The following is a 13765-nucleotide window of genomic DNA, read 5'->3' as shown; positions in this document are numbered from 1 at the left end:
CGTGAGAGCTATATATATTTATAGAAAACACGTTGTTATTCGTGTTCAGTACACGTTGATGTCAGTCAGACCATTAACGAAAACTTGATAATTGTCACTTGCAATATAGAGATTAGAATTATAATATTAGGATCGATACGAATGATTTAATAATTCTTCGTAACTTTGCATTAATCTCGTATGAATTTATAAGAACAATTATACATCATACGATCAAGTTCTTTCGAAAGGGTAAACTTAACAAAACAAATGTAAAATCGTCTCTTCGTTCGTATAACATCCCTCGTTTCTATGAATAATGCGCTTCGAAACATTAATCTTTCTTGGAGTTTTCATAACTTAGAACGTAAACTTTCTTTCTCTTTTTCAACTAATATTTTTTTCAATACATCTCGTACGTCTATAGAAGGATCGATCATCGATGAAGTCGAAATAAAAATGTTGCGTTTCGTAGATTCAGTAAAAAAATTGGAATGCAATCAGATCGTTAGGTGTGCGATGCACTTTACAAGATATATATATATATATATATATATATGTATACATATACTATATATGTATACTATATATGTATATAGTCAATGATTTTACACAATTCCGAACAATGCCATCTAGCAAAAGAGGCAAATACTACGTCGCAAAGTCTTCTTGAAAATGATTATACCTACGTATAATCATACGAGAGCGTCGATGATTACAATGTCTAGGAATGATTTTTTGATCTCTTACGTAGCGTAGATAATGCAGAAAAATTTTTGAGAAAAGTTTCTTTTCCCATTTTAATGTGATAAGGCATCCGATAAAATTATTTATTCTTTAAGTAATCTAATTCGATGTATGTCATTTTACCTATCTTTACTTTCCATCGACAATTTCAAGTTCCGAATATTTGATCGATTCCATTTCTTTCATAAGCTTCATGTCGGCGGTCGATGACTCATAAGCGTTTTTTACTCGCGGCTTCTCCAAAAAGAAGATTTGATACGTGTACGTTCCAAGCATTGCTCCGACTGTTGGTCCAAACCAATAAACCTAAAAGCGATTCGATCAGTCGATGTTTTTGATCAAAGCTACATAACATAACTTTAGCAAAAATTGGGCTACGTAAAAAATTGTATTACAAATAACGAGCCAAAATGAATCGTATAAATGTGACTTTACCCATTGATTCGTCCAGTCGCTATTCCAAAACGCAGGTCCGAAAGTTCGAGCTGGATTCATGCTACATCCCGTATAAGGACTCTGAAATGAGCTTTGATTAAGGTAAAAGATTAAAGAAATAAAATGTTGTTAAGTTCTGTTTCCTTCGAATAATTATTTATATACCGCCGCTAAAGAGATAGCTACGACAGAAAAACCAAATCTAATAGCCGTGGAATCGGTGGTATGAGAGCATCTTGGATCCCACGTTGCACAAGCGCCGCATAGTATGAAAGATGTGCATAGAACTTCAATAAGAATACCCTGAACGACGCTGATGCTCGGATGAATAACGGTAACGCAAAGACCGACCGTGGAATTTGGATTTCCATCGTGAAATAATTCCGGTGGAGTTATTATCTATATAAGAGATCTATTATTGATAAGAATTTGGATTTTAGCGCTTGACAAAAATTACCTTTAACGCTCCGTATCCTAATGTAGCTCCAATGAACTGTGCCACTATGTACAAGGTACCCGTGGGAATACTTTTTAAGCCTACGATGACTGCACCGATCGTAACAGCTGGATTGAGATGAGCTCCGCTAACGTGACCCAACATCTAAGACATGCGATTTCTTTTCTTTTCTTTTCCTTTTTTCTTTTTTTGCCAACCTCTGTTTCATATGCACGATATTATGAGTTTTGCTCACCATAATAATAAGGTTCACGGTCATGCCGAATGCTATCGACATCTGGAGCGGGGGAGGTAAAACGGTCGACATTGAACCGATGCTCGCCATACAACCGATGAAAATTAATATTGCGGTACCAACCACTTCCGCTATACACATTGTCCACGTTCCCTCTTGCAACTTCCACAACGTGTCTACGAAAAAAAAGAAGAAGAAGAAAAAAAAAAAAAAAAAAAAGAAAAAAAAAGTAGGAAAGGAACAAGAAAGTATTTGAATAAAACGCAGATCTCATTGTGGGATTTTTAGGAAACGTTTCTGCCTCACCTTTCGACTCCTCTTTGTTAGACATAGCGATGATCGATTACTATGTTTGCAAGAGGGACTTGTTCTTCGAACGTTCCGTTTCGAATCCTGATTGTCTTTTGATTTACTTTAATCGTTCGATCGTTCTCGTTATCGTGTATCTACTTAGTAATGATTAAAGAAAATAAAAATCTATATTGTCTTATCAAATCGCTGGCGATACGAACGATTTCTTCTCCGAATCACAGCTTGTACGTACGAGTTGCATTTTTTATATTTTTTATCTCGTTTCATACACTCGCAAATCAATCGTAAATCCATCTTAACGCGTTTACCTAACGAATGATATTAAAATCTTGACATTTTTTATAAATGCCAATAAAGTATAACTTAATGGATAAATGATAATATTTCCCCGTTGAACAATGCGAGCAATGATTCGAACAATACTGCTCGCAAGATAGAAAGCTTGAAATATTTATTCGCGCAAGCGCACGATCATTTTTTTCCAACGACTCGCTTTCTCCAATTTTTAACAAAGTTTAGTTTCGACGAGAACTTACTACTCGTCCCTTTCATAAAGGGATAAAAGAAGAATCCATAGCGGAGAAGCTCAGAATGACGACGAGAAAGAAGGACGAGTATGAAATCGAGGTGAATTATTTAAATCGAGTCTGCGGCAAGTTGCTCCAAATATTAGGCATTTTTAATCATTCGAAGGAGCCTACTTCCTTCTTCGTAAGATTTACAAAGTTCCTTTCTATTTCGGTTTGCTATGCTTTGGTTTTCTTCCTTCTCGTACCTTCGATACTTCACATAATACTGATCGAACAGAACGTTCATACGAAATTAAAAAAAATTCCACTACTCTCCTACAACGTGTTACTTCTCTTCAAGTACCATTACTTAATGATGAAACGAGACCATATCGAACGATGCATGAAATTAGTCGAAACAGGTATGATGGGAGTCGTGAATCTTTATCATCGGGATATAATATTGAAAAAGACAAAGTATGGAAAGCGTTTGTTCATTGCCATATGCGTTTTCCTTCATATCACTGTTCTCTTCTGGCGTCTTTTAGTACCTCTTGTCAAAGGAAGGATCGTCATTGCTGAAAATGTTACGATCAGGCCATTACCTAGCCCTAATTATTTTTTTAATTTCATCGACGATCAGGTCAGTCCTTTCTACGAGATTATATTTTTCCTTCAATGTGCGGAAGGTTGTGTTACGATTTATACGAACATCGTGATATGCACCCTCGCCGTCATTTTCGTCATGCACGCGTGCAGCCAACTCGAAATATTTATCGATCTTCTCGAGGCCATCGTTACGTGTAAAAAATCCACTGAAAAAACCATTGAAGAAGAGGACATTAATGCGAAATTGATAATTGCCGTGAAACATCACATAGGAGTACGAAAGTATGTCTGACTCCTACATTGGGATAATGAGTGATTTTATCTCTCTTTCTTTTATCTTCTCTTTAAACTTCAATCATTTTTAGCTTTCTTCAAATGATCGAAAGTACTATGAATCCGTTGTATTTCATGGATATATTTGGCTGTAGCATGACGCAATGTATGTTGGGTTATTGTCTGGCAACTGTACGGAATATTTTATCATTTATATGTCATCACGATGAAGATTTATTTCTAAAATAATAATATCATGAAATATTTTATAGGATTGGGATCGTCAAAATATGAAGAAGGTTTTTCCATACATAATTTCCATCGCGTCTATCACAGTTCAAATCTTTGTATTTTGTTACGTTGGACAGCTGCTCATGTTACAGGTATTTTTTTGTTTTTTATCAAAGAAGAAAATAAACAACAATTTCTTCTGTGCGTTCGTTTTCTATCGTAAAAGTGAACACGAACGTTAAGGCATTCGTAACGACAGGACGAGAAGGTAGCTTTGAAAACTTGCGTACTCGAGTGGCATCGCATTCCGTATAAGAAAGCGAAGAACATCATACCGATAATAATTGTATCGAATCATCGCATGAAAATCACTGCAGGAAGCGTAATGGAACTTTCTCTTCAAACTTTTGGACAAGTAAGCAAAAATTATTAACAATAACTATATCCAATCTTTCTCAAATTCCATTGATAATTGAAATTAAAGAAATAACATCGTGTTTTAGGTTGTTAAAACTGTCGTAGCTTATTGTAACATAATACGGACGATAATGTGATAACCTTATCGCCAAGATCGGCCGCGAATATAATACTTTTTAGCGAGATATGAAAGAATTAAGATCATGAAACTCGCGACACAAAGTACTTTGCAGTTTAATATTTATCATGTTATCAAATAAGATTAATTAGAAAAAAAAAAGACGATCCAATAAGATTAATTAGAACAAAGCGATCGTAACGATGCACGATGTAATGTTTCTAAGATACTCATATTATCGTAATAACATATGATAGCCAGGCATCTATCATGGATCTTAATTCGTTCGAATTAATTCGACACCTTCTTATCGACTATCTAAGTAAGCAAATTGTAGAAAAGGATATTCAATTAGTTTCTCAACGTTACATTAAAGGTACATACGTATTATTTTCCCTTTGTGTACTCGCTCTTAACATATTTTATCATATTTCGATTTGATTTTATATTTTCCAAGTGTTCGTGATCGTTTACGTGGAACTACGATTCGTAGCTTGGAAAGTTAGCGTAATAAATGTGAAGTCGAAGTTGAAAAAAAGTGAAAACTTATATTTATCTAACCCTACGTGGATACGATACGTTAAAGATTCAGACACGCAAGCGCAATTTCCAAGTTGCTCGACGAATCGGCCATACTGGTCGAACATTGGAGATCGGTGCGAGATCTCAACCTAGAGTTCTCGAACGGGTCGTACGACGTGAAAGAAGTATGTGCTCGAAGGAGAATTACGAGGATGATTTGCGTTATGCGATAGGGCCTAATCGTTACGTACTTCTTTCTCTCGGAATCCGAATAACGTATCAGCAAGTAGACAAGCGAGAATCGTTCTTACTCAAAAGTTCGCGATTACTTTTGATCCTTCTCAATTTCATCATTATACTTTACGTTGTGATACCTGGTTTTCTACATATCTTTTTAAAAGAGACGAGTACATATGGAAAGATTCGAGTGATCCAACCCATCCTGTATTCCTCTATGGCCCTAGCGAAATATACTGTACTCGTCTTCTCTATCGAACGAACGAATATTTGCTTGAAGTATGTGATAGAGGACTGGAAAAACGCAGTGGACACTTATATCCGAGATACGATGAAAAAAAAGGCGATAATAGGAAGGCGTTTTTTCATTATATGTGGTTCGCTCATGTACGGAAGTGGCATACTCTTTAGAGGTATCATACCTTTAACCAGGGGGAAGATTACGATCAATGAGAATCTTACCATCAGACCTTTACCTTGTCCTTGCTATTTCCTCTTCTTCGATCCACAACTTAGTCCAGCTTACGAGATCGTTTATTTTCTTCAATGTCTCTCCGGTATGGTCACATATTCGATCACAACCGCTGTATGTGGACTCGCAGCTTTCTTAATTCTACATATTTGCGGACAACTCGAGATCTTGGTGATGTTGATGGAGAGGATGGTCGAAAAAACGAATCTTCCGAGTGAGAAGGTGAACGCCAAAATTGCTCTCGCCGTTGAACATCAGATAAAAGTTCGGGGGTGTGCACGATTATCCTCCCTTCATTGTTCAATTATAATTCTACAAATTTCATACTTTTTCTTTTTTTTTTTTTCTCCTACCTATATTGATATCGCTTTCTTGTTGATCCTTTCTCAGCAAATTAGAAATCGTAGTACCATCAATGATTTTCAGCTTTTTAGGAGCGGTGGCGCATTCCCTGCAACAAATTTGCTTAATCGAAATAATGGGATGTACCCTGATGGTATGCCTGTTGTCCTATAACATAATGACGGTATAATTTTTTAAAGTTGACGAGGCGTTCTAAGATACGAACAACTTTTATATAAAATTATTTTTTATCTTATTATAGGAATGGACGAATCATAATCTTGCTATTGTTTTCATGTACAGCATAGCATTATCCTCTATTATATGTAACATATTCATATTGTGTTACATTGGCGAACAACTGACGTTACAGGTATATCTAAGTTAAGAAAATTTAAGCTAACTTGTAGGACTTTGAAATCGAATCGATTCATTGATGAAAGCAGGCGGAAAAAGTGGCCAGGACATCGTGCACTCTCGATTGGTATAATCTTCCTTCGAAAGAACTGTCGGGTCTCGTTTTGGTGATCGCAATATCTAATCGTCCAGTGAAGATCACCGCTGGAAACATAGTCGAACTTTCCCTTCAAACTTTCGGTAACGTAAGTAACTTTTTCATAACTTATACTTACTTCGTCGTTGGAATCGATGATACGTAGGGACGATAGAGACTTTCTTCTTCAGAAGTTGATTGGAACTCAATGTCCTTTCTACACGAGTATTTATTATTTCAATCGTAAGGGGTAACTTTTTTCTTTATGCTTGCATTCAACCGTCAGCTGTACTCTTTTATTCTGAAACGTTAAATAATTGCAGGTCATCAAAACAGCCGCGACTTATTGCAATATGTTACGAGCCGTTACATCGTGAATTTCGCTCGTGCATTAAATCGTAGAGAAAAATAAGAAAAGAAAAGAAATTATGTAAATGTTAAAGAATAAAGTAAAAAAAAAAAAAAAAGAAAAAAACAAAAAAACCAAAAACAAAACAAAAATGTAGTACTTATATCGTTTCAATAACGTCCATGGTAATTGATCATGGTAATCGATCCCATATGTTCCATCTGGTCTATCTGGTAGAATCAACGTTCGCTTTCGGCCGTTCCACTTTTGAAAGAAAATATAAATGGAAAATTTTTTCCTCTGGTCGTTCGTATATAATAAAAAGTACAGATCGAGTTAAAGTTTCGAAAAGAGCAATCGTTCCACTGCATGATTTATGAGCGCAAGCGCATTATATTGCTCGTCTAAGAAAACTTCGTCTGGCAGATTGTCGTACGTTGTTATTCAATCGTAGATATTGTATATCTTTTTCAGTACAGTAAGATACGGATCGCGATCGAGAAATCGTCGATCTATCATTAGCAATAGATTTCACGAGATGGCACGAGAGAATGAGAATTATAAAAGTGACATCGAGCTCACGGTACACGTGAGTCGTGGTGTTTTAAAATTAATCGGCGTTTGGCCACATCAAGAAACTCGAGGGAACATATTAAGAGGGATTCTTATAAAACTCTTGAGAGTCATTTGCCAATTTCTATTATGTTTCATCCTGATACCCGGATTATTGAATACATTCCTAAAGGAAAAAGATCCTCGTCGTAGATTAAAGGCGATAGGACCAATGTGCAATTGTCTGATGGCTGTCTTGAAGTACACGACGTTTCTTTATCAAGGAGAAAAGCTGGAAGATTGCGTGACTCGGCTCGAGGAGGATTGGAAACAAGTTGTAAGGTTGAAGGATCGTCAAACTATGTTAGAAAAGGCAAAAATTGGCCGAAGTATCGCGATACTTTGCGTGGCTTTCGTTTACATCAGTGGCTTCTCGTTTCGCATAATCGTTCCATTATCGAGTGGAACGATTGTAAACGCTCGAAACGTTACGATAAGACCTCTCGCCTTCTCTTGCTATTTCGTTTTCTTCGATCCTCAAAAAACGCCAGCTTACGAGATCGTATTCGCGATACAATTTATGGCTGGTTTCGTAACTTACTCTATAACTAGCGGTGCATGTAGTTTGGCTGCTCTATACGTTCTTCATGCTTGCGGACAACTCGAGATCCTTATAAGAAGATTAGAGGAGCTCGTTGAGAATCCTAACGCGAATACCGTCGCGCTCGATGAAAAATTAGCCACATTGGTGAGACATCATATAACGGTTAACAGGTAAGGATCAACATGCGGCGGCTTAAATAATCTGAAATTTGAATCAACGTATCTTCAGAGATATATTATATTTCTATTCACTATTCACCATTTATTTGTAGCTTTTTAAAGAACATCGAGGACGCCATGCAACATATATGTCTGGTGGAAGTGATCGGTTGCACATTGATTTTATGCCTTCTCGGATATTATATCATAATGGTTGGTGGGTCTCGAATTAACAATTTGAAGTTTCTTCGATGAAACTTACGATAAAACCCGTTTATGTTCACAGGAATGGGAAAATAACGACACGGTAGCGATGCTAACGTATGCGATATTACTGATCACTTTTACGTTTAACATTTTTATCTTCTGCTTCATAGGAGAACTTTTAACAGATCAGGTAGACATTGTAATTATATATATATATATATATATATATATATATATATATATATATATTTTTTTTTTTTTTTCCTTCATTTTTCGTCATCTGCTTACACATATGTAGGCTACGAAAGTCGCAAACACGTCCTGCACGCTCGAATGGTTCCGCTTACCAGGAAGAACAGCACGTTGTTTAATTTTGGTAATGGCGATGTCGAATCGACCGGTGAAAATTACAGCTGGGAAGTTTTTAGATCTTTCTCTCAATAGTTTTGGTACAGTAAGTATATCTCAACAAGAATCTGATAACAAATAAAAGTAAGTAAATAGTAACAAAATAAAATTGAATTTTATCTGGTTTATACTATCTTTCAGGTAGTTAGAACGTCGGTAGCGTATTTGAATATGCTTCGTACTACTATTTAATATCTGATTGTTCCGGGAACACGGATTCATTTGAAATAAATTAAAGCATTTACCTCATCTCCACTTCGATAATATGTAATCGATTACAAGCACTTTTTTATTTATACGAATAAAAACGCGAAAAGATAGCAAATATATTGATCTTACAATGAAGAGGGCAGATTAAAATTTTGACGTTTCTTTCGATTTATCCGATACTCAATGATACTCGTGAACACACTTCGTAACACAAAAGTATTAAATAATTGTAATAAGGCAATTTCTTACGATGAAAATGCAAAAGAAATAAAGTATCCGTAGGAACAGGTCTACGTTCTTAATAAAAGGTTGGAATAATGCGCAAGATAATCTGATACGCAAGCGTTGACCCCTACTTCGTATACCAACCAAGACACCCCACCGCTATACTTTTAATCTATACTATTTTCCTCTTTTTGTTTCGAGTCGTATTGCTTCCAAGTGAAGTTACAACTTTCAATTACTTCAGTGTTTACCGGGGGAATCATGCCGATCGAACTGCAGATAAATAACTTTAAGAAAGAACAGGAAAAGGGAACAGGACAAGAGAATATCGTTGCTAGAAACAAGAGATCCCTAAATTATTCTATGAAAATACCCTATTATATTTTACGGGTTATCGGTGTCTGGCCTATTCGAACAGACGCATCTCTGTGTGAAAGATACGGTAGCTATTTGATGAAATGCATTTGCTACTTTTTCTTCGCGTTCATTTTGATACCGGGATTTCTTCGGATTTTTCTCATCGAAAAAAATACACAGCAAAAATTAAAAATATTCGGACCACTTTGCTCGTGCTCGACGAACGCTATGAAATACAGTATACTCTTGATGTATAGAGAGAAGATCAAAGCGTGTTTGAAACACATAAGAGAAGACTGGGAAATGGTAGTTCTTCCGGAAGATCACGAACTCATGATGTCTCAAGCTAAAATCGGAAGAATTCTTGCAACCATGTCAATTTGTTTTATTTACGGCGCAGGATTATTTTATCGTACCTTTCTGCCGCTTTCCAAGGGCTCCGTCGTCGTCGGCAATCACACGATAAGACCCCTCGCTTGTCCAAGTTATTTTGTAATATTCGATGAGCAAAAGACGCCTGCTTACGAACTCGTATTTTTTGGCCAATTTCTTGGTGGCTTTACCGTTTATACCGTGGGCAGCGGAGTTTGTGGATTGGCAGCTTTCTTGATTATGCACGTTTGCGGCCAACTTCGGATATTGATGAGAAAAATGAACGACATCGTCGATGGTAATTATACCGACGAGAAGAATCCAAATAAACGCATTGCCGAAGTCATCGATCATCAAATAAGAACAAGAAGGTAATTTATTAGGTTCCTTCCTGAAATCGACATTGTTTTGAGTTAATAAATATCGAATCATTTATCTCACTTACAGTTTCGTTAAAGACGTGGAAGAAATTTTGCAATATCCTTGCATGGCCGAGATAATGGGCTGCACGAGTCTAGTTTGTCTCGTCTTATACTACTTGGTTATGGTACGTATTATTTTTATAAGATTTATTCCGTTTAAATAAATAATTTTGCCTAAAGATGGCCATCATTTATATTTTGATTCAAAAGGAATGGGAGGATAGCGATGCCACTGGTCTGATAACTTTTATTTTACTTTTCGTATCATTCGCTTTTAACATGTTCATCTTTTGTTATATCGGAGAACTTCTTTCGGAACAGGTAGAACGATCGTGCATTATTCGTGCATTATGAATTTAAATTTTGGATAAATAATGATCTACGATGCTTTATCTACCAATAGGGTGCAAAGGTTGGATTGACATCCTGTACCTTAAATTGGCATTGTCTTCCTATAAAGGATACAAAATCTTTGATTCCAGTCATACTTATGTCTAATTATCCAGTGAAAATCGTAGCCGGTAAATTAATGGATATGTCTCTCAGCAATTTCAACAATGTAAGTACGATGATTGATCGTCGGCCTTGCCTGTAAAAAAAAAAAAAAAAAAGAAAATGAACGAATGCTTTATTTCCTTTAGATTATCAAAACGGCTATAGGATATTTCAATATTCTTCGAAACAGTGTTTAACGTGATATCAAACGGCGAATATTTTTCTAGCGGATCAACGAATTAAATAACGCCAAATGTTTGTATATAAATGTAGTGCAGAGAATAAATGACGATAGCCACGATAGAAAAAAATTGTTCCGAATAAATTTTCCCGATTCTTATGGAATTCGCATAATACCAACTTGGGAATAAATATAATCGATGTTTCAAAGAATTTAAATTACCTTTAGAGTCCTTAAGTCTCTCTAGTTTTTTTTTTTTTCTTTTATTGATCTTGAAGAGTAAAAAGTGCGACTCTTATTATTAGTTCAAAATAATAACAATCAAAAATGATACAATAGATGCATTCGTTCAATAAAATTAAGAATGTATTATACGTACAATTATTGCGATCACCTTTGTTTTATTAAGATACTTTGAACGCTATGAAAGAGCTCGAGGGATAACTTGAAAAAAAAAAAAGCATCGATAAAGTGTCTTAAACGAAATTGTAACGAACTGTCATTGAACATATGTTACCTACGAAAGTAGTAGTGATCACTGTAAGTAAAGAATTACAAAAGCCATTACGTTCGCAGTCTACTTTGCAATCGAAATAAGTTCTCCCTCTGCGATGCGCTTCTGCGCGTAAAGCCTCTGTCCCATCTAGATTCCACAGACTGCTTGGTCAGTAACACTCAAGAGCCAGATAAGAACGACCCAATCGTGATAAAATTGTATCTGAAATGAGACAGTTAGAGGAGAAAACATTTCGCGCTACCGCATATTCCGATAGAAACGAAATTGCTCTAAATTATTCGATAAAAATCGGCCGTGGAATATTGAGAGTGATCGGCGCTTGGCCACTCTATAAAGAAAATTCAAATGTCGAAAAAATCTATAGCTATTTTGTAAATTTCTTTTGTTACTTTCTCTTTACCTTTATACTCGTACCAGGGTTACTTCGAATTTTCTTAATAGAACATAATACACGCATAAGGCTTAAGATCTTTGGTCCTCTTTGTACGTGTTCGATAAATGCTACGAAATATAGTATATTAATAACGCGTGGGAAAAAGATTCAAGAGTGCATGAAACATATAAGGGAGGATTGGAAAAAGGTAGTGTTGGAAAAGGATTACGAATCAATGATGTCGCATGCCAAGGTCGGAAGGACTTTGGCGGTGATGTCAGCCTCTTTTATATATGGCGCTGGAATGTCCTACCGTACTATTTTGCCTCTCTCAAAAGGCAAACACATCGTCGGTAACCTCACAATAAGACCCATTGCATGTCCGAGTTACTTCGTAATATTCGATGAGCAAAAATCACCAGCTTACGAGCTTGTCTTTTTTGGACAATTTCTTGCTGGCTTCGCCGTCTACTCGGTAGCTTGTGGCGTTTGTGGTTTAGCGACCTTTCTGATCATGCATGCGTGTGGCCAACTTGAAATTCTTATGAGAATGATGAGAGACATTGTCGATGGGAAAGACGACGTCGATGATACTGACCCGGATACGCGTATCGCCGAGGTAATTAGACATCAAATCCGATCCAAGAAGTAAGTATTTAACGTTATACATCATTTTTACACGAGTTTGTATTTCTTCTTTATATACTTTTAAAAGATTGCGTGACTCGAGCTCCGCATGCACGATGATCCTCTGTAAAATTATATCAGATCTTATATCTTAGCAATATTTTATTTTCAGTTTCGTAAAGGAAGTAGAAGGGATTCTGCAGTACATGTGCATGGTAGAGATCTTGGGTTGTACTAGTCTCGTTTGTCTTGTTTTGTATTACGTTATCATGGTACGCTTTTTAGATTTGTACATTTGACTAATATCGTCAAACTAATAAAAGAATCATCAAATTCGTAGGAGTGGGAAAATAGTGATACGACCGGATTAATTACATATTTCATTTTTCTCCTATCTTTCGCCTTTAACATGTTTATTTTTTGTTACATCGGCGAGCTTCTTTCGGAACAGGTGCGAAATGTTTTTCTTATTTTCCAGCTTCCTATCGATCTTATTCTTTTTATTATTTATTTATTTCTCTTTTATACTTTTTCATAGAGAAATATAATACTTTTATTATTTGTCCCAGGGTGCGAAAGTGGGAATAACTTCTTGTACTCTTGAATGGAATCGTCTTCCGACGAAAAGCGCTCAAAGCCTAATATTGATAATATTAGCGTCGAATCATCCGATAAAAATCGTAGCTGGTAAATTGATGGACATGTCACTCAGTAATTTCAATAACGTAAGTACAGTCACAAAAGCAACGTGGTTTATGATATTCGCGTAAAGATGGTCAACGCGTACGATCTTATTTTTCTAGATAATTAAGACCGCGGTCGGATACTTCAACATCCTTCGAAGTAGTATCTAATATGGAAATCAATGACCGAAATTGCAATTTTTATAGTCACAAATCGAGCGATTTGAATAGTTGCAAGTTTTGTAAAATATTAATGAATATGCGACGGTAGTTTAAATGAATTATAATAAAAGTAGAAACAAATTTGTTTCGGTTATTTCTTAGAATAAGAGCGTATAGTTATAAAATTAAAAAATCTTTACTATTATACGCCTGGCAAAGTAAATAATCCTCGTTGTTGGTGCACATTGAAGACGTATTAAAAATAACACCTTCGACATTGTATTCCTCCATAATGTCCCATCCTTATCCAATCATTGTATTGTACTGTTCTTCGATCGTCCAGTCTAATAACGTCTTGTAACTGGCAAGCGTAAATACGTACTCTCTGTCACCCTAAGAGACAAAAGGAGGGCTGCACCCTCCCTAAACCGCGCCTAAACCGTTCCCATCAGTTTTGCCTGAATCACCAACTGAA

At 36.0% G+C, this 13765-nt stretch overlaps 5 protein-coding genes across 5 annotated transcripts; 4 read left to right on the top strand and 1 right to left on the bottom strand.

Annotated features, from left to right (window-relative positions):
• Positions 1 to 795: 795 nt before the first annotated feature.
• Positions 796 to 2318, bottom strand: LOC124955355 (aquaporin AQPAe.a-like). Its single transcript, XM_047509668.1, has 6 exons — positions 2160 to 2318; positions 1854 to 2029; positions 1619 to 1762; positions 1327 to 1560; positions 1162 to 1242; positions 796 to 1032 (listed from the first exon to the last, which is right to left on the bottom strand). The coding sequence occupies exons 1-6, from the start codon at positions 2182 to 2184 to the stop codon at positions 856 to 858; spliced, it is 837 nt and encodes a 278-aa protein (XP_047365624.1). The 5' UTR covers positions 2185 to 2318; the 3' UTR covers positions 796 to 855.
• A 378-nt stretch (positions 2319 to 2696) lies between these two features.
• LOC124955569 lies at positions 2697 to 6825 on the top strand. The gene is made up of 9 exons (XM_047510158.1): positions 2697 to 3565; positions 3649 to 3748; positions 3829 to 3939; positions 4047 to 4202; positions 4909 to 5825; positions 5980 to 6079; positions 6158 to 6268; positions 6342 to 6497; positions 6712 to 6825. The coding sequence occupies exons 1-9, from the start codon at positions 2757 to 2759 to the stop codon at positions 6763 to 6765; spliced, it is 2514 nt and encodes an 837-aa protein (XP_047366114.1). The 5' UTR covers positions 2697 to 2756; the 3' UTR covers positions 6766 to 6825.
• A 450-nt stretch (positions 6826 to 7275) lies between these two features.
• On the top strand, positions 7276 to 8949 carry LOC124955354 (odorant receptor 22c-like). The gene is made up of 5 exons (XM_047509667.1): positions 7276 to 8063; positions 8165 to 8264; positions 8338 to 8448; positions 8557 to 8712; positions 8808 to 8949. The coding sequence occupies exons 1-5, from the start codon at positions 7276 to 7278 to the stop codon at positions 8856 to 8858; spliced, it is 1206 nt and encodes a 401-aa protein (XP_047365623.1). The 3' UTR covers positions 8859 to 8949.
• Positions 8950 to 9348: 399 nt separating this feature from the next.
• Positions 9349 to 11050, top strand: LOC124955352 (odorant receptor 82a-like). Its single transcript, XM_047509665.1, has 5 exons — positions 9349 to 10201; positions 10278 to 10377; positions 10463 to 10573; positions 10656 to 10811; positions 10894 to 11050. Exons 1-5 carry the CDS (start codon positions 9363 to 9365, stop codon positions 10942 to 10944), a joined length of 1257 nt encoding a protein of 418 aa, XP_047365621.1. The 5' UTR covers positions 9349 to 9362; the 3' UTR covers positions 10945 to 11050.
• Positions 11051 to 11417: 367 nt separating this feature from the next.
• On the top strand, positions 11418 to 13752 carry LOC124955353 (odorant receptor 43a-like). Its single transcript, XM_047509666.1, has 5 exons — positions 11418 to 12466; positions 12618 to 12717; positions 12786 to 12896; positions 13015 to 13170; positions 13249 to 13752. The coding sequence occupies exons 1-5, from the start codon at positions 11652 to 11654 to the stop codon at positions 13297 to 13299; spliced, it is 1233 nt and encodes a 410-aa protein (XP_047365622.1). The 5' UTR covers positions 11418 to 11651; the 3' UTR covers positions 13300 to 13752.
• The last annotated feature ends 13 nt before the right edge of the window (positions 13753 to 13765 follow it).

Source organism: Vespa velutina, chromosome 18 (genome assembly GCF_912470025.1).
Source record: "Vespa velutina chromosome 18, iVesVel2.1, whole genome shotgun sequence".
Classification (NCBI taxonomy): Eukaryota; Metazoa; Arthropoda; class Insecta; order Hymenoptera; family Vespidae; genus Vespa; species Vespa velutina.
The sequence above is the reverse complement of the archived record's forward strand: the minus strand, read 5'-3'. Positions and strand labels throughout refer to the sequence as shown.